At 42.0% G+C, this 20,744-nt stretch overlaps 1 protein-coding gene across 1 annotated transcript in view; it reads right to left on the reverse strand.

Moving 5' to 3' along the window:
* The window catches only part of PDIA5 (protein disulfide isomerase family A member 5), a 100,724-nt gene that overhangs the window by 50,439 nt on the left and 29,541 nt on the right, over positions 1-20,744 (reverse strand). Inside the window, exons 5-10 of the mRNA XM_065671439.1 lie at positions 20,335-20,380; positions 15,268-15,360; positions 13,726-13,786; positions 9,038-9,105; positions 4,378-4,469; positions 4,202-4,273 (exon numbers count right to left, since the gene is read on the reverse strand). Of these exons, the coding sequence (XP_065527511.1) occupies positions 4,202-4,273; positions 4,378-4,469; positions 9,038-9,105; positions 13,726-13,786; positions 15,268-15,360; positions 20,335-20,380 (432 nt within the window). The remainder of the gene's footprint in view (positions 1-4,201; positions 4,274-4,377; positions 4,470-9,037; positions 9,106-13,725; positions 13,787-15,267; positions 15,361-20,334; positions 20,381-20,744) is intronic.

Consider the following 20,744-nt stretch of genomic DNA (forward strand, 5'->3'; position numbering starts at 1 on the left):
AGGACAGATCAGCAATGGAAGGGATGGAGCGAGCTGATAACCAGACTGCCTGGTTATTACATTATAGAAATCAGATGCATTTTCTGTTACTATTTCACCCTCCTCAGCAGGATGCTCCCTTTCTCACAGCATTCAAACTTTGTAGCTCACAGGAGTCATGGCCAATGACAGAAAAAAAGCAGTGAGCAGAAACAGCCAATCTAACCAGTCACCCTTAATACTGACAGCATGATTATAGCTGACAGGGAAAAGAAGGAAGTGCAGTGCTGGGACTGTGAGCTGGCTACACAGACTGTTTCCCCAGGAGTATATGCTCTTACCCTAAAACAACCCTGTGACCTGGGGAACCATCATTATATCCTCACTCTGCAGTGGGCTTGTAGGCCTAATTCTGCAAAGCCACGGAAATGCATGCTTAACCTAAAAGTGACATGTTCTACCAACTTCATTATGATTATAGTTTAACCATCTTTGATGGATCAGAGCCAGAAAGACTGCTCAAAGACATGCTGGCAAATCCGGAAACTGAATCTAAGCTCCTGTGGGCCAGTTCAGTGCTCATCATCCCACTAAACAATTGTTCTTCACTTTTATTAATGTATATTACAAAGAGAATTTGGCAGACATGAACTAACTATGCTGACATTTATTTATTAAAGCAGTGTTCATGTAAAGGACACCCAAACACGCAAACATTTGGAGACAGACTTTGAAGTTATTACTACAACTGGCAAGGATGAGTTCCAAATACCCTTCTAAAATTCTCCAAATTCTTTGGCAAAGTACAAATCTGGATGTGACCCCATCTCTGGTGAAAGCACATTTACTATTTTTGATTAAAATGTATTATTGTGTTAGCTGCCTGGAACAAAGAATGGCAAATGGATGATAACTCATTTATCCTGCCTTGCTCATTTCTAGGCTGAAAGCCTACTTTGACAAAAAAAAGCAGTAGAGAGATATACAGATTCAGATAGCAAATTCTGTTGATGTAAGCAATGGGTATGATCCAAGAATATTAAGCAATCCATGCAAAACTGTGATGAACACCTCTGCTGCTGATAAATGAACCAAGAAACAAACATCAAAGCAAAGATCAGAGCTGCACTCAGCCAAGCAGCTGGGAAAGAAAAAGAGGCAGGTCCCCATCCGCAAGAGTATACTTTCTAAAGGATCAGCAGAATATCAATTTGCTTGTTGCCAAGCTTATAAGAGAGCAATAACCTGCAGGCAGAGTGAAGGCTTTCCAGAAAACACCATGACATTTAATGAATCTGGAAGGGGAGCCGAGTTGAGGCAGAGCATGATGAAAATGGACAGAGTGGCTACAAAGCACTTGAAGAAGACTGGAACACTGGCATGACCTATTTCAGTAAGGAATTAATAAAGCAGGGCACAGGATATTTATTCAAATGGCCCAATGTAAAATGCTATGCATGCTATTAAGCCTGCGCAAGAGTTGATAAGAAGCACCTGAAGGCCTGGACGCAGCAACAAGCAAAATCTAAACCATCATTTAAAACTCAGACAAGGCATACCCAATGCCTAAAGACCAAAAACAGTATAACAGAAAACTGGAAGAGTTATCAAGAGCAATTCAATTAAGAACAGAGAACAAGTTCTTGATTTAACAGAGTAGCTGGTTCTACAGAAGGGCCTGAGAGAAGTCCATAAGACAAACTCAGCAGCTAACTGAAGGCAGCAAGAAGCTGTCTCACTTGCCTAACATCCAGGCTGATACAGCTGTGTATCAGATTTTTTAAGAAGAAAGAAAAAAAGAATTGAGGTATGAACAAGATAACATCTCTCATGTTAATGCTGTGCTGGAGTTAGGCTGTTTCCCCTCTATCACCTCATGAAAACATGAAACTCCATAAAATAGTAGCCAGTGCCTATTAGGAAGATAAGAGAGGTTAAGTACCTGTAAGGCATATGTATTAGCACACTTCAGCAAAAGAAGCACCTTCAGTAAGTGGTAAAAGAAAAGGTGTTGGAGCCCTCCACACTAGCAGCTCTTGTTCTGAGAACATCATGAAAAACATCCATTCAATAACTTAAATAATTCTAACCTTTATTAAGTTATATTATGTCCTCCCCCCAAAAAAAACACTTTCAGCACTTCACCAGTAACATTTAAAGGAGAAAAAACAGATAAGGGGGAGAGGGAAGGGAAAACAATTGCTTTTCTGCATTGTGTATCTAGTGTCCACAAAAACCAGATCATTTAGTAAGGCTCAGTGTCTGATGGATTCTCTTTCTAGAATCTATGATGACAGCACATGCATGCAGAGTATAAAAACGCACTGGCTTTCCTCACCATGTACACTCCAGCACTGCCGTGCTCCTGCTCTGCAGAGCAATGCCCTGCATCGGAGTCACTTCCTAAAACAATTTTAATATTATACCGTTCTGAAATACAGTCTATCCCCAATACAGCTATCTAATTACACTCTGACTTCCCTAAAGCCCTTGCCACACCATTTGACTACTTGTACTGTAGATTCCTCAGAGTAATATAGTATTATGCACATAGCACATTTACCCCATATATGGTTTTAATTGCAACATAAATTACTGGCAAAATTAAAGTATGCATAATTTCTCAACGTGGTTTTCCTAAAAGTTTGATTTAGTATACAAAACGGGCAAGAAGGCTACTGCTCAGATCATCTTTTGGGAAACTAATAACCATGCACAAACACTTAAGTGAGGACAAACAGCTGTCTTTAGCTCTGGACTACTGAAATATCAACCAAAGCCCACAGTGGCTTATTAGCAGAGATTATAATTGGAAAGAGCTTGCAGCTGTTCTGCTTTGCCTCCAGTAGCTGTACTCGCTCGCTGTCACAGCACTGATACAAAGGCACTGCATGTTACAGGGATTATCAGGATATTATGTGCGCAGACAGGAGGGAAAAAACCCACCCCGAACATCTAATGTTTCACGTATGGTAGCCAAGAGATAACCACATCCTTGCAAAACTGAAAAGCGTAATAAAGTTCAGGTGATGAAGTCATATCCTTGATCCAAGGGCTGATCATCATCTCAGCATTGCTCAAGTTACCATCTTTGATTAATCCATATCTGAAGGCTTAATGGACTAAATGAGGCTTAAAGACTACAGCTAAATTCCTCCTCCTTGATCCACTGGGCAGTACTTGCCTGCAGTGCTTGTACCTCCTGACGCTAACAGAACACTGATGTAGCTTCACTCACGGTTTCCCAGTCCTGAAGCACCTAGCCCACCACTGCTGAAGACCTTGTACCACTTGCAACCATACGTATCACCACACCATAGCGGCACCGGTACAGTAAAACACATTTATTCTGAGGCAATTTTGCTAAGCCACATTATGACAACAGTTTGTAACTGTCTGTTCCTTCCCATGCATTTGTTTCCTTTTATTAGTTAAATTTCAAGATTATTTCTGTGGCTGTGGCAAACAAAGGGGGGTTACAAAGATGACAATGCCCAAGAGCCAGGGCTAACTGTTAACAGTACTTCTCCATCACCAGACTATCTTAGCTCTCTCCAGGTGCTCTGTCAGCTTCACTGGCATTGTGCTGACTTGCACCAGCTGAAGAACAGCTACACACGCACACACTTTTTCCGTTTCTCAACTGCCAGCCAGCCCCATAAGATCATTCAGCCCCCAAAATATTTATGACTGCAAATACTCTCTTTAGGTGGAACAAGATGCTTTCAACACCACTTCATGTCATGACAGGAAACACAGACATGGTAAAAATGACTAGCAATCCGGGGTGCCTTGATCTGTGGTTTGTCTCTGCAAGACACTTTAAAGGCTCCAGCTAAGAACCAATGAGAACTGCATACTTAGTATACACATTTTTAATAAAACAAGAGGCAGATCTTTTGCAGGTTATCAAGTTCAGACACTCAAGATCACTGGAAATTTAAGCTGGCATTTTAGATGAAGCTGAGATCTGTGTACCTGCATTTATTTTGGTCCAGAGTCCCCTATTACAGATAAAATGCAATTGTGAAATGCAAGGCACGCATGATAAAAAACAAACATTAGGCAATGTCTCTGTACCAGTTTAGCCAATCTCAGCGGGGCAGTTTTGTTTGCTCTTCTGAGCAGAGGGAACAAGGGAGAGATGGGCTCCTAAACCATGACATTCTGTAAATAATGAAGAGTACATAAAAGGTGGAGTGCATGAAGTTCAATGCCTTACTTTTTTAGCCACTCTGCTATATCTGCTGCAGTAGCACCATAGTTCTCGAAGTGGAACAGGAACTTTCCTTTCCTGTTAAAACAACAAAATAAGGTTTAGTCCTTGCCCTGGTAGATAAGAATGTGCAATTATAGTTGAGTGTATGAATTCTAAAGTAGTAGCAAACCATAACTGACTCAAAATAGCAGATTGTAGGATATCCCCGGACGTTGTATTCTTCCTTTATCCTTTCAAATTCTGCAGAGTAAACATTCATCCCCGCAAGAACCTGAAAAAACAGCACAATCACATTGAGCCTTACAATACAACAGGAACATGACCACCTTCTGAAAGAGTTAAGCAAAAACAACTAAGCTCTGGGCAGATTTTGATTTCAATCATACAGCAGTAAAGCAAAGGGATCTCTGTAAAAGGCAGTGAAGTTTTTCTGATTTTGTTCAAAGGGGAACAGAACAGTATTTGAGTCTAGTCCACAGAAAGTACACACCAATCATATTGTGATCTCCTCCTTGCCCTGGAAGTGTCTCTGTTTCTTTTAACTCACTCACTAACAGAAACACCTTAAGGGAATTCTCTTAATCCTTATATTTGTGCTCTTCTTTGTGTATTTGGATGTCAAACTGCAAGCCTAACTAGATTTTTTTTTCCTGCTTCTGCAAGTACATGGCTTAGTTTGTAGCCAAACATTAGCTAGGACACAAGAAGTTCCACCCTCATCTCTCTGGTTTCTACTCCAGCAATGAATTTACAATCCCAACTAATGTCCGGAAGTGCTAGCCAACCAAGCACTGGTGTTGCTCCAATTCAAAAATGCACTTACTGAACAGCAAGGGGAAATCAGCATTACTTTGATGTGAAAGTAAAACATGACCTATTTCCATGAGCCCAGGAAATAAGGCATTTATATGCTTTAAATATGTTAACTTATCTGACTGGTATGATATAATGAGAGTTAAGAATTAACCTTATCCTACAGATATCAAAAGAGGGGCACAGAAGCATAGTAGCTTTTCAAACAAGCAAGCAAAACAAAAAGCCTCTCCTTCCCTTTTCTTACCTCTATCCCAGCTCATCCTGAACCTCAAGAGCCCATGACCCTGAGCTTGAGGCCCAGGGCTCCTGTGACTTATCCTGTGCTTTGTCCAATTGTCTTCCAAAAATTTCTGACCGAAAAGTTGAAGATGGGACTGATTCTGAATTTTTGCGGGTGTGGGATTCACTGAGAGGTCACTCTGCTGTCAAATCTGCAACCAGTGAGCTGCTCAGATACCACTTCATGATTAACTTAAATTTAATGGCAATGATAGCTTAAATCATTTCAGCAGCAGAGTCTTAATCCAAACCCCTCCTCCTTCTCCCTCTAAAATCAGGATTTTCTCCTTCCAGCTGAAATACCACATCAGAACTTAATACCACGTTCCTGACTGCAGCAAACTGCACAGACCAACCAAATGTGCTCAGAGCCAGCATGAAATAAATCTTAAAGCAGAAAATCCTTGTTTGAAGGTCAACCTTTTCTAAGAATGTACTGCAAAGCCACAAAAAGGTACTTTGTTTTCTCTCCCCTATCCTAAGATAGGATAAGGAAAGGTAATTGAGAAAATTACAGAAATAAGGTTTATACTGGCTGGCCAAGTCTCTGAGTTTTCCTTGTAGTTCCAACAACCAGATTGACTTAATTCATATAAAGAGATTATCTACACCCAATTCTCCCCTTCTCCTCTATGTCTCCACTTACAGGGAGGTAAATTCAACAGGATCAAGACACAGTGGTTGCTTTATAAGGAACGAACCAGGTTTGTTAATTCATTCCCTCATAAACACCAGTCTCCCAGATTTCACATTTGCCATGATCTCTCAGAGGATTTCCTAGATCCTAAATGGGCATTCCCAGGCATTTCAGATACTCTGCTACAATTTCACTGTGTCCACCCAGCTTGTGGTGATTGATACAAGTCAGTGACTTGGATTCATAATGGTGTCCATACACCATATGAAGCATAATTAGCAAAAAGCCTATTACATTGGGATTTGTTTTTAATGATGAAAGTAACAGCTTTAGCTGGCCTATAATCATAAAATTACCTACTATCAGGCTGCCTGGGATCATCAAAATACACTTACTACCCAAAACCAGGATCCTCCCTCTATACCTAAGCTGCTCCTGCCAGATGTTTATTAGCTAATGCGTTTTTAGCAAATGAATGAATGACTTCAATTTAAGTCCACTACCTCTTGTAATATCCACAGCAGACACGAAGACCAGTTTATTCCTTTCACCCCCATAGGGCCATTTGCCATATTTCAACACTTATCTGCTTTCCCCCAAGCTACCTATAACCTGAATCAACTCTGAACCTTTCCTAGCTGGCCATGTCTCTGGGCTTCTGACCATGCCTGTTCTATTATGACCACTCCCTTCCGAGTCTTCATGACAGGACTGCTCCAAAATTGGTACCTCACACAACCACTTGAAGCCTTCCTAGAGCCAAACTTAATGAACAGATTAAACAAAGTCTTCCTTTATTTGACATCTGAAGTGTAGGAATTTTATGCTTCTGAAATCTCATGTTTTTACCAGAGAAAAGATAAGCACCAAAGGAGGAAAGCACTTAAGCATGTGCTCAAGCCAGTCTTTACTGAGTAAAGCATTCAGGCATACCCATGGGCATTAAAAAGATGCTGAAGTGCTTTGCTGACCACCATTTTCTCCCTATACTGGGGTCACAGTGCATCACTGACAGTCACTTGCCAGAGCCCACCCTACCCACAAACCACAGGAATCTCTTGTGTCAAGGATAAAACAAACCACCTTCTTCTGTTTTGGAGCCCCTTTTTTCCTTCTGCACTGGCTATAATGGAACTGCAAGATCTAAACTGAATGTAACACTGAAAACGCACCCCTGCCTTCCTCTCAGTAACAGTACTGGGACAAGAAACAACTAGTCCCAAGAGAACACAGCAACCTGCAACAGGTACCGTTCACCTTTTCATTTTTATGACCTATTAAACAGGCAATACCATACTTCATTTTCCTGATAAATAATAGCAGTAATAGCTTTTGAGCTTGGCACATCCTGACAGCTAATGACCGGTCGGATTAAAAGGCCAAACCTTCAGCTAATCCAAACCAATCATAAACTTTCCAGCAAAGTCTGATCTAGAGGCCAACATTGCTCTTATTTATCATAGGTACAGCACAGTTAGCTTCAGAAATGGCAAACTGTGTACACATCGCACTCGGGAAGCTAATTAGGTCAAATTTAGACAATGAGACTGATTTTTGTGAAAGACATGGGTAGCAGTGGCATAACCAGACTTTCCTCTGAACCGATTCTGCACTAAAACCACCTCTGTGCAAAAAGCACCCCTTGACCTGAGCTGCACCAAGCACAGGCACTGCTACTATCATAGCGGTGCCACAGCCCTATCACTCAGCTGTGAAGGATTAGTCTGGATCTACAGAAACCATTTCCAAGTGGGGAAGGAAATAATCAAACTACAATAGATCTGGAGCTTAAATTCTCTAGTTTGAATTTAATAAAACGAACTGCACATGGACAAGGAAGAGATAACTGCAGAACACAGCGCTCTGCAGCACGCCTTCTCTCTGGAGCTACCTCTGTAGGCGACTCTTTGAATTCCAAATTCCCACCCACCCCACGCCTCACAATGCACCCGCTGTCCAAGACAGGAGTGCTTTCCCCAAGACTGCACTGCATGCTCCACCGAGGGGAGATGGCATGAGTGCTGCCTAGCTAGATAAACGCGTTCTTGAAAATATCGTCAGGGGTTGTATCGTGTCCTCAATAAATCTGAACAACTCCCACTCATTTCAGCCCTAAGCAAACAAAGATTTAGAGGAAATGCTTCTGAAAAACAACTAGTTGGGAGAAAGTGAAGCAGTCTGACAACACTCAGTGTTTATAAGCAGCAATGGCCAGAGCTGCCCTAGCAATGTGCTTCATCTTTTCCTCATCACATGTCACTTCTCCCAAGGAAACCTGTAAACTTGACAGTGAATGATCCAAAAGGTAGGATCAGACCAAATCCAGCTAAAGCCATGAAACAACAGTGCTATGTCATTCATGTATTATTTGTATCACATAAAATATACATTAAGCACATTATAAAACCTTGACTATGGAAATGCCTTTTACTTGCTTAGGGAGATCAGTAAGTCTTCTTAGTACAAACAGGTAACTAAATTACTGTGACTGCTGTTGATGGATTTTCTTATAGTCAAAACTTACTTTCATTTCAATCCAATATGAATGTTAACTTTGCTGACGGAGGTAAAGTAAAACTGTAAGATTTTATTAATGCTTATTCTTAGTGGTTAGGAGGACGATCAGTAACTTACATAGGGAAAGTCCCCTCCCGTGACACTGTGATTCTCCACCAAGAAAAGTGGATTAATTATTACTGTAAGGGTATCCATCCTTGACCCTGCAGTAAAACATCAGGCCAAAAAGCTGATCAAACATTTCTTTGCCCTTACCAAAATGAGCTCAAAAGGACTACAAACTCATAAACCAGCGGCTAAACACACACCTACATAGTGTCAGAGCCCATTTTTCCATGGCAAGAACTACACTGGATTAAAGGGCAAGTGAGTTAACACCTCATTCTCCAAAGTTTTAAAAAGAATGAAAAACAAGAGAAAGAATCCTGAAGGGATCCAGACGGGGTCGTTAATTTCTGGTTTTGTTTTGACACGCTTAAAAATTCCCCACTTTGATAAATATTTGTGGTTTTAAATATGCCCCCCCCCCAAAAAAAAGGCGTTGAAAGGATTTTTTTTTAATTTCATGTAAATCTTATCTTCTCACTTACATATTTACCCTTCAGTTCTGTTGCTGCCTGCTGATAAGATGGCATCATTCTCTTACAAACACCACACCCTGATAAAGAAAGAAATTGTGTAAGTAATATTCCAACAGTTCAGCCTGTTCTACAGGATCTATGCTCCAGAGCATATGAAATAACACATTTTATATTTTTAAAAAAAGCAAACAAAACCCACAAAAATTCATTCTCCATTTCATTATATAATTATTAATTCCTAAGGATGTTACTTCTTGTTACATGTTGCATGCTCTTCATGCTATTCGTTTTCAGACTAATTTCTTATCCCAGTTTTGGAAAGAATAACACCATCCCCTATTCCTCAGACTCTACGAAACTTACATATCAGAAGTCTATGGAAGATACCATGCTTGTGAACTCAAACAAAAAGCTTTGCGCATTTCTGGTCTTTAAGGGATGGGGAGAACTACTTCATTTCACCCCATCTTAACAAGTCTTTGAAATCAATTTCACAAGCACTTCCTAAACACATTGTACAGACATCAGAAGTTAAACACTGCTCTGTTAATTGAGAAGACATAACTCAGCAGAAGCAACAACTCTTGTAATAAACAACAATGCCCTGAGGAAAAGACAAACAGCAAGTGAGGAAGACCACCAATGTATAGTTGGAGTGTGCTAAGAGCTGTTTGATGACGCTCTGGAGTGCTAGGCAGATTAGCATTAAATCATCTTGTAAGCTGCAGGTTTCATGCCAAATAAATACGTACATGCACATGGGAAGGGGCAGGAATGTAGACAGCATGAAAGAAAGGAAGCTGTGGCCAAGCACTCCAGATGCTTATTGTGGCAACTCTTGGGTCCACCTTGGGACAACTGTCAACATTTTCGTTCTGGTGAAGAGACAGGAGTTTTGCAAATATCTTCCAGAAAGGAGGAACAGATTTTGTAGCCACTGGTTTAGGATCACATCAGCATTCCTGGGAAGAACGTCCTTTAATCAGACAAAAGACAGCTCTTGTTTCTGTGGTCTTTCCACCTTTGATCTCTCTGCTCAAATTGCCAGTGAGGTTTTTAAATTAGTGCTGATCAAAACAACAATTTCTTGGTGGGCATGGACCACCCACTTCAGGCCCACAGAGGTCTTGCAGCCTCATCCAAACCACTGGACAGACATCAAAAGATATGAGTTAACAGCATCTTCTGGAAGCTCACTGCTTTTCAGCAGCCCCAGGCCTCAAACTCCTCCAGCTATTGATTTCCCTTTCTTCCCCTCTTCAACCTCTTACTGCTTCCAGGACTCTTGTGTAGCACAGATGCATACTAGCCTCTTCCACCCAGCCATCACTTTCTACTGTCCTCCTGTTCCAAGCTCTGCTGCTGCTGCCTCAAACTCGCTGCTCCCAAACCCACTTCAGTACCACCTCTCCTGCCCACATATTTCTCAGTTATATTGTTCAGGATGCTGTAAAGCCACACAGGCATAAAAGGGTAACCTCAAAAAACTGATTTTCTTCTGTCTTCTTGTATTTTGTCTTGGGGGTGGGGAACACAATTAAACACATATTAGTTTGTCTGCTACTTAAAACATCCATTAAAGCCCTGTTTTCAATGATGTTCTAAACAGCTCCTTTTTGTTGCCACATCCAGACTGTCTCCTGCAGGAGTCTTCTCCGACAGAGTTAACTACAAATAAATCTTGAGTGCCTGTAAGTATATGTAATTTTTCATATTTAGTGCTGTCTGGCTTTAAAATATAGGTCCAAAAGTACAGTGAATGTTCTCCAAATGGCAGGTAATATCTTCTAAGGAAAGCATGCCTTTCCTCTGAGTCATTTTACCCAGACCAAGCATACCTGAAATATTAAAGAAACTACATTTAAGTCTGCAGTCGCTTTCATCTCCCTCTGCACCGGTACATAATGAGAGAGCCCATTTCCTATGACTCTGCCACAATGAATCTAAAATCCCTGCTCCCAACAAAGCAGAGAAATAATGCAGCCGTCTTCCCCATAGCTTCCCGAAGTCTCTGATGTCCTCTTTTGCCAAAGACCTCCCTGAGTCACCACTTACAAGAAAAGCAAAATTTCCTTTAGTGACCAGCCTTGATTTGCTGCTCTCAGTTATGAAAGGTAACACCTGCATGCAACCAGTAACAGCTGCCCAAAGCCAGTACTTTAATGCTGGATGCATTCTCCATTTCCTTTCTATCTTGTTAGGTAAGAAAAGAAAAACTGGACAAGAACCAAGTCAAAAGGTCTTGTGTGTTAAATAAAAGATGAGGGAGTTATGAACTGCAAAATCAGAAGGGAGGAGAAAAAATCCCTTTACAAGCAGGCTTCCTTCACAGCAGTTTAGAAAACAGCAGAAGTATTACAGCATCGAGAACTAGCAGGTGTTTTGCCACTTCAAAAGAAGAGAAACAGGAAGGAGGAGGGTTTCTGGGGGGGATCAGTTCAAAGAAAACGAAGGGTTAGATAAGACACATTTCAAGAAGAGACTCAGTTGTGGAAAACCATTATTCATGATACAGGTAAACGGTAAAAGCACTCTGCAGCTGAACTCTCCCTGAAGGGCTGATTTAAAGGCAGAGCAGGCGTATCATCTCCCGCTGATGCTAAGGCGGCAGCAGTGACTGGGAATGACCACAAGCCGGGCCAGGCCACACAGAACCATCCTGCTGCAGAGTCTGAGGCCACAGACCTGCAACTAATTTAACTAAAGAAAAAACATTCTCTAAGTAATGCATCAAACTAAGTCTTGGGCAATTCTGGCCATCTTGGCAGTACTGAGATGAGACTAAAAAGGTACAATGGTGTTTCAGGCAATAATTATGAGAGAAAATACTCTGAGAAACACCACAAAATGCCACCATGGGACAGTTTTAAAGATAATCAGCCAGTAAATTGCTAGTGGTGTCTAACATCAATTTCCCTAGCAGGGCATACCAAGCGCTAGGAGGCTTTTCTAGCTTAGGTCACACATTTACTCCTCTCTCATGGCTCCCCTGCTTTCCATCTGAGCAACAACTCCAGTGCAACACTATCTCGTTTTGAAAAGCTGAAAAGTCTCTCACGTAACAGTCACCAGGAAACACAAAAAAGCAGTTGTAAATCTGCAAACTAAGAAACAAGCAACCAATGCAATGACAAGATAGCAGCAATACAAGGCCAAAGTCACAAAAGAAATGCAATGACTTCAACGTGCTCTTCTCTTTCCTTCCTCTGACCCCGCAGCCCAAAATCTCACTTGTATTCATGCTCCTGCCAGTGTGGGTAGGAACACGCAGGGTGCCTCCTATATGCAACAGGAAAGATATTCCTGCTCCTGACCACTGCACTGTTCCCTCTGATAGCAGGCACAAAAGGTTGGGTTTTTCAACTCCACGGTCTCCTCCAAAGATATTCTGCTTGTGTGGAGACAGATGGTCTTAGGCTATGGACCAAACTGCAAAAGTAAAAATTGTGTGCAATACCCATTTGCACTTACAACTTCGTACAGGCCAGAGGGCTAGACACCCCCAGAATGAACACTTATGCACTCAGCATACAGTGTTTCTGTCTTATACAATAAAAATCTACGAAGGACAAAGGGTAAGGAAATCATAGAATCATAGAACAGTTAGGGTTGGAAAGGACCTTAAGATCATCTAGCTCCAATCCCCCTGCCATGGGCAGGGACACCTCACACTAAACCGTGTCACTCAAGGCTCTGGCCAACCTGGCCTTGAGCACTGCCAGGCATGGAGCACTCACAACCTCCCTGGGCAACCCATTCCAGTGCCTCACCACCCTAACAGTAATGAATTTCTTCCTTATATCCAATCTAAACTTCCCCTGTTTAAGTTTTAACCCATTACCCCTTGTCCTATCACTACAGTCCCTAATGAAGAGTCCATCCCCAGCATCTTGATAGCCCCACTTCAGATACTGGAAGGCTGCTATGAGGTCTCCATGCAGCCTTCTCTTCTCCAGGCTGAACAGTCCCAACTTTCTCAGCCTGTCTTCATACGGGAGGTGCTCCAGTCCCCTGATCATCCTCGTGGCCCTCCTCTGGACTTGTTCCAACAGTTCCATGTCCTTTTGATGTTGAGGACACCAGAACTGCACAAAATACTCCAGGTGAGGTCTCACAAGAGCAGAGTAGAGGGGCAGGATCACCTCCTTCGACCTGCTGGTCACGCTCCTTTTGATGCAGCCCAGGATACGGTTGGCCTTCTGGGCTGCGAGCGCACACTGAAGCCGGCTCATGTTCATTTTCTCATCAACTGACACCCCCAAGTCCTTCTCCGCAGGGTTGCTCTGAATCTCTTCTCTGCCCAGCCTGTAGCTGTGCCTGGGATTGCTCCGACCCAGCTGTAGGACCTTGCACTTGGCATGGTTAAAGTTCATAAGGTTGGCATCTGCCCACCTCACATGCGTGTCAAGGTCCCTCTGGATGAAATAAGAGAAAGCAGCTGCTTAAAAGAACAAGGAGCAAAAGTCATGATATTCTATGATTCTATGATCACAAGAGAAGGAGACAAGAGAAGGAGGCAAGACTAGGATACAAGCAATGGACAACTAGGGGAAAACTGAGGACAAACAGGCAGAACACAACAATGAGTTGAATGAGACCAACAAGATGGTATTAGTGAAGCACAGGTGACACTTCTAGTCAGAACTGGACATCTCAGTGGAAAAGGGAGAGATGACAGGACATGCTGGGTTACTTACATGGGGCATAGAACATCATTAGAAGGGGTTTGTCTTCCTTCTTCAGAAGCCTTCTCAACTCCTAGTGAATAAATCAAAGATAGTAAAACCAGACCTGTACTCAAGCACAGTTTTTATTTGTGTTACAACTTTAAGAGCTAGAGAAGGCTCGGAGGGATACTATCAATGTATGTAAGTATCTGAAGGGTAGATGTCAAGCAGATGGGGCAGGCTTTTCTTGGTTGTGCCAGGTGATAGGATGAGAGGCAACGGACATAAACTAAAGCACAGGAAGTTCCCCCTGAACCTGAGGAAGAACTTCTTTACTGTGAGAGTGACTGAGCACTGGAATAGGCTGCCCAGAGAGGCTGTGGATTCTCCTGCTCTGGAGATATTCAGGAGCCATCTGGACACAAGTCTGAGTAATGTGTTCTAGGTGACCCTGCTTGAGCAGGAGGCTGGACTAGACGACCTCCAGTGGTCCCTTCCAGCCTCAATCATTCTGTGAAAAGTTATTATAGATTTGAGTATCTGCTAAATATCCTAGACCAGTATCTTCACTGCTGAGATGTGGAAGTTGCATGGTTTGGTTTAGTCTCACTGCAGAAACTCTGACTGGAAACTTTTGCTTCCCTGATGCATCCAAAAAGCTATACTCTAATTCAGAAAGCCAGACTCAATAATAGGCAAAACAAATTCAGTTTTCACACTATGAATCCTTGTCAAAGCTATGAGAAGCCATAAGAAAAGACTTTTCAGTAGCAGCATGATGGAGAAATCAGATGAAATTTTCAAATTGATTGCAACCCTTGGAAGGCTTATAATAGAGTACAGAGGGTGAACATTAAAAATTAATCTTCCTACAAAAACTGAATGTCAAAATAACTGTTTCTAGTATTAAAAATGAAAGCAAGAAAATTGAAAAGCCCTTTACAAAATACCAGCTAGAGTCCAATCAATTAAAGCTTTAAAAATCTATAGACTAGAAAACTAATACAAAAGACCAAGCTGATTATATTAGAGAGAATATAATGGGTAGCTCTGTGGTGACACTGGCTTTTTAAGGTAGCCTCATCGTATTTGCTGCTTTCACACGTAACACCAAGAGGACAGTTACTGTACAAGGTTAAATCTCTCAAGGTCTGGATCCTGCTCCAGACTTCCTGAGACAACCTCAGGCACATGAGGGAACCCAAGGTTTAACAGCAACCTGCAGTTTTACTTGTATCCTGCAGTGACTGCATCTTGGAAACTACTACACTTGCCTGAGACAAACAGGTCTCTTCTGCCACACCATACACAATGCTTTGACACTTACCATGCAGCTGGCAGACTAGTATCACAACCACATGTAGCGGAGAGGAATGCAGGAAGGAGGTAACTTTATAATTATAGCAGTCCACAGAGTTAATAAAGTCACTTAAAATAGTTTGGGTGCTTTAAATTTCTCTTCCAAAGAAAGGAAATAAAGGTGCTTCATTAAGAGTTAACGCAAAAAAACCCTACATTTCCTTTATCCCATATATTTATAACACACACAGAACATCTATCCAGCTAATGTACCTTTTCACTGTCAACATGTACAACATCTTTGGCTTCGGGATCCTCCTCCCACAGTGGAGCACCTTCTGGATCCTTCAGAAAGGCCACTATAGACTGTAAGAAACAGGGGAAAAAAATCTTTTGAAACAAAATGAAATGATGAGACATCCAATCTCAAATCCATGCTGTCACGCAAACCCCATCCATTTAGTCCCTTTGCTTTTCTGCTCATATTCTCATCTGCTTTAATGCCAATAAACACAAATCTCCAGCTGCAGCACCAAGTAATACATGGGTATGTAACTTCCTGATAACTGATATCCCAACTTACCAGTTCCTACTTCCACCATAAAACTGGGGAAAACAGTGTGAAAGTATAGAGCAGAGTATACACTACCACATGCCAAGAATACCCATCCACATGCCAAGGCTTGTACTCTACCTTCTCAAGAGCAGATTAGCAGCTTATCTGGTGACACATGCCACTGAAACAGTCTCAGAGACACTTTTGTCACCTCCCTGCCTTTGGTAGGGCTGCTCTGGTTACAACATCCCAACAGCTTATCAACAGACAGCGGAGCTCATTCATTTTCCTGCATCTCAGCTGGTACCACAAGGCTCCTGCTTATGGCAGGATCCATTTATTGCACTTGTGTTCCTGTCTGCTTTCACAACTAATATTGAAGAGATTTCTTTTATCGCAAGAGGCAGCATATATTACATATGTACACAGTAAAAAAACCTAAGGGGTGATGTAGTAGTGTTGGGATTACAAACACTTAAAGGAAATCTGTTTTAATATGGCATTAGCAGAGAAAAGAGCTAGCTAGGAAAAAAAATACAAATCCAAGTAAATTACAATGGAGTTACAGTTATAAAAAGCTCTCAAACAAGAAGCATTAAGAAAATAATACACAGGGAAAGGAGAGAAGAGGATAAAACAGTGGAGATGATTTACATTTAGGAGAGCTACATCAAGTTCTGCTCACTCTCAGTCTGCACAGACTGCAAACATACACCGGAGGGGATGAGAGAGGGGTCAACCTTTTAAACAGCTAATGACTGCAAGAGCTCCTGTATGCCAAGTTCAGTCATGTAGAAACAGAGGTGGTTAGTGGACGGGGATTAAAGAGATTTAATTCATGCAGCCTCTCCTCTTCAGCCAAGACAGAAAAAAATTAGAAGTGCAATGTGTTCTGACAGAGCAAGCAGTACATTGTCTTGCATTCATTGCTCCATGCGGTGAAGAGAACTTCCTGTGTGCCTCTAAATAGCTGTTCCCCACAGCACCAACAAACCACAGCACTTCCCAGTCACAGAAAAGCAATGGTCCCCAAGCGGCTTGGTTAGAGAGCAGAGCAAGGGCCAGGCCACAGCAACCCCCAGGCTGAAGAATCAGATATGTCTTGCTATGACATGGTCAGGACCTGCTTTGACTCAATGGCACTGAGAGAGCCATGAAAGGCTGTAATCTGCTGCCCAAACCTCTCCAAGAGCTTTGAACCTTAAACACTGACTCAGCAAAATACAGGACATGGCTTCATCCAACCTATGCTACTAAAAGCAAGCTAGTTTTAACAGCAAAATAGCTGGCTATAACATATGGACCTATGTTTAAACTTGGGGGGGGGGGGGGGGGATAAACGTATCGCTCTATATATATAGGCATTCCCTGTATACATAGAGATATTCCCTGTAATTTTCACTCCTTTGAAGTAGAGATGATAGTAAAAATATCTGCCTTCATTTCACACACATGCTCCTTGTAACAGCAAACTTGAAAAGGATTGAGTGTTTAGAGCAGTACCAATTTACTGGATTAGTCTATTCCCCTTGCTAGCACTGAGCAGATTTGTACTTTAATGAGTGTTTACTCCATTTCAGAAGCAGAGTAAAACTCTCCCTCTGTATCACCCTCCAGAAAAGGCTTCATCATGTAATAAACACAGCCTGGATACTGGCCTTATAGCCCTATCAAGGATTAGGACATGGTGTGGCTAAAGCAACAGAGGAACAGATGTATCAGTTAAGATCAAAGACTGATCTAAGCTTCAGTCTTCAACAGCAGCTTCAACGCTTATGGAAAAATTATACCAGTACAATTCTTATATAACATACACTGACATACGCTCTCAATTTTTGGCAAAAAGTAATCAAGTTTATGGACCCTGCACCAGCTGTTGTATTTGGACCTCTGTACTTGCTAACTATCAATGGATCTCTCCTTTATGACTATCTAAAACTGTTTTTAAGACTCCTAAATTATTGGCTTTCAAAACATGTAGCTATGAGTTTTACAACCTTCTTTTTTTAAACACGACAGTTACTTGCTTCAAATCAGCCATCTCAAAATGCCAGTGTTTGCACCCAAGTTGGGAGAAAAAATAGGTAATCATTCCCTTTTTCAAGCTACACACAGTTATAATCTCTTCATTTTCCAAGCCCAAGAATCTTCATGTAAATATTCAGACCATCCGTGCCTCTGATCATACTCACTGCCCTTCTACAGTACTACTACACCTTTCACTTGATGGTACAATCAGAATTACATACAAGACACAAAATGAAGGAACCCAGTGGACTCAGATGGTGGAATAACATTTCCTCTCCCATTCTCTGTTCCTTCCCTAATAATCTGACTTTGAAATACTGAAGCACAGATCCAACCCTCTAGACTGGTAATTCAAAATCCATTACAATAGTCTGCATTACTCTAGCACAGCTGGAGCTGTGTCCTTCCCTCTCATGCTCATTACCCCACAAGCTCCTCCTTTCACACTGACAAGCCACTTGGCATTGTGAGAACCTAAACTCTTCTGCAAAGAGCTGGAAATATTTTTTTATTAATCCTAATCATTTTGCATCACCAAACTTTGCTATCTTGGAGTCCACCTCTCTTTCCCAGACAGCTCAAATAGCTCTGATCCTAACACAGGTCCCAGCAGCAAGAGGTTCTGGCTGCTCACCTTCCCCCACCTTGCACACCAAGCCATCCCTTAGTCCTCATTTTTCTCACAGTACACCCACAAGGTCACCTCTGCTAATTACATACGGATTTAGTTACTGTAAGAAATGAAAAGCTTTCCATAAAAACCCGAGTACACTATCTGCTGGATCAGCCACATCTACGAAATTGCCGATTACTTCAGAAGAATCCTTTTATAGTTCTTCAGACCTGTGTCCATCATCCTCCAAAACGTCATACATATATTAATATGTCTACTGGATGCCTGGAAAGAAGATCCAAGTTTTATTGCCACAAGCTTGCTGAATGATGTGAAACAAATCCTTTAATCTCCCTGTTCTTCAGTATGTCCACCTGTCCGTAAAATGAATGATATCCTACGTAATTGTGTTGCTCTGCTGCTCGCTGTTTGCAATGTACTGGGAGATGCTTGACAATCACAGCTGAGAGAGAAAAATAAAGGTCACTGCATCAACAGAAGAAAATGGGGAGAAGTGGTTAGAGGGAGAAATACAGAAAACATTCAGGCAGCTGTGAGCAGCAGAACAAGTAAACACTCCACTGAGTTATCTGACCACTGCCCAGCAGCGTACAATGTATAAATCATCAGCACCTGGTTTCACAGGGGCAGTTATGTTAAGAAAGACTAAAGCTCCTAGAGTGAGGGAAATTCAAAACTCTCCTTCCACCTGCACTGGAATCCTGCAGCCCCTTTCACTGGATGCTGCTTCCTTCTCCCCAGTAGGCAAGGCAAAAGGGAAGAGGGAAGTGCTCGTCACAAAAGAGCAACTGAAGGAATAAATGGTTTGGTTCTTGTTGTGCTATGGTTGCCTCTCAGGTTAACACTCCCTAGGACTCTGCAGGTGCTTTCCTGTTGATCCCGTCTGTTAGGGAGCAGCCCTAGCACTAGCTCCTGGTTGAAGCACTTTATAGAAGGCAGGAAAGACATGTCATGCATTGTTTAAACCACCCATATCTAGGCAACTAACAAGTCTCCCTCACTCCACCATCCACCGAGAAGGAAAAGAATTTACTGGGTACTTTTCCTCGCTAAATACTGAAGGAGCTTCAGGCACCCACTGCCTAGGCTGAGTATCTGACATTGCTCCTGCAGGCAAGATTTCTACTGCAGGAGATGGGAAGATACACAGCCCTACTCTTCTACCACAGGCAAATCCTGCATGAAAACCTCAAGTGCAGGCTGAATGGATGATTCAAGCCAGGGCATGCTTCCAAGACAGCCCAGTTGCCCATTCAGGTATCCCAGAACTCTGGCTGTAAAAGGAGCACATGCACTTACGAACAGCCACTCTGACAGACTGAGGTTCAGCATCTCACACAGGCTTTCCTCCATTCCAGACCAAACATCTGAACAAGCCAGAAAGTAAATGTAATAACGTCAGTCCAGAGCAGTGTCAACAAGCCTCCGCAAGACCAATGATGAAGCAGGGTACAGGTTTGCTGGAGGAGGAAAAGAAATGGGAACTGGGCATCGGAGACAGAGTAATTTCTGGAAGCCAAGCCATCACAGGGCTGCAGCCTCAGGTGAGAATACTGCCAGGGCATCACCAGAGCTTCACAGAGGAAGGCTGCACACTTTCAGCCTGTTTACTGTGCTTTCAGTTCACCCTTTCTACAGTCATCAAGATTACAAACTCATTTCATGTTTCATGTCTTCAAAATTGCTTTCTGTTGCTGTGTGTCAAGGTTTGCAAAGGAAGGTTGTTTTATCCCTGCTGCACTCAGGAACTGTGGTTGCATAATATGATAAAAGGCCACCCAGCCCTCTTTAAAAAAACCTCAAAGAACTCCTTATCAAAGTGCAGAATCAGCTAATACTTTAAGTTATATTGCCACTAATAGCACCTTGTAGACAAAGCAAGAAAATCCCTATTTGTTACCAGCCTGTACATTAACTCACAATTTACATTACTGTTCAACACGGGTTTAGTCTTTTTAAACAATCTGTGGTTGGCAGACACATACAAACACAAAAACCTTTAGGTCATTCTGACAGCTGTTTATGAAGATTAACCCCTTCCCTTTCACCTGATTTTAATCCACAAATATATCCATCATATTTAGCAGAAAAGAAATAATAATAATTAAATACTGAAATTTACCTTCAGAGTGACCGCTCTGTTATATTCAGTATGAAATGCACCGTCCCTGTTGAACAAGCAGTGGGGAATAGTGTTAACTTCCAGTAATGTTGCCAGAAATCATGTAGCTGCTCACTCCTCACTAATGTAGCTGCTCTCACTCCTCACTAACCAAAATAACATTTTCCTGCTGAAGCCACAGAACTAAGCAGAATTTACAGAACAGTAATCTCAGGGGGGAAAAAAAGTAAGGAAAAAGGGAGGGTGTAAAACAGAGTGTAAAGCAAGCAGGTTTCTAGGAAATAATTTGCTTCCTTAAACTTTAACAAGAATATTTACTAAAGCATGATCTTTGGAGAAGGAGATGCAGCCGCTTGGTGTCTCTTACACTTAACAGTACTCCCATTCCTATTACTTTCAGGAAGAAAACC

This window comes from Lathamus discolor, chromosome 3 (genome assembly GCF_037157495.1).
Source record: "Lathamus discolor isolate bLatDis1 chromosome 3, bLatDis1.hap1, whole genome shotgun sequence".
Classification (NCBI taxonomy): domain Eukaryota; kingdom Metazoa; phylum Chordata; class Aves; order Psittaciformes; family Psittacidae; genus Lathamus; species Lathamus discolor.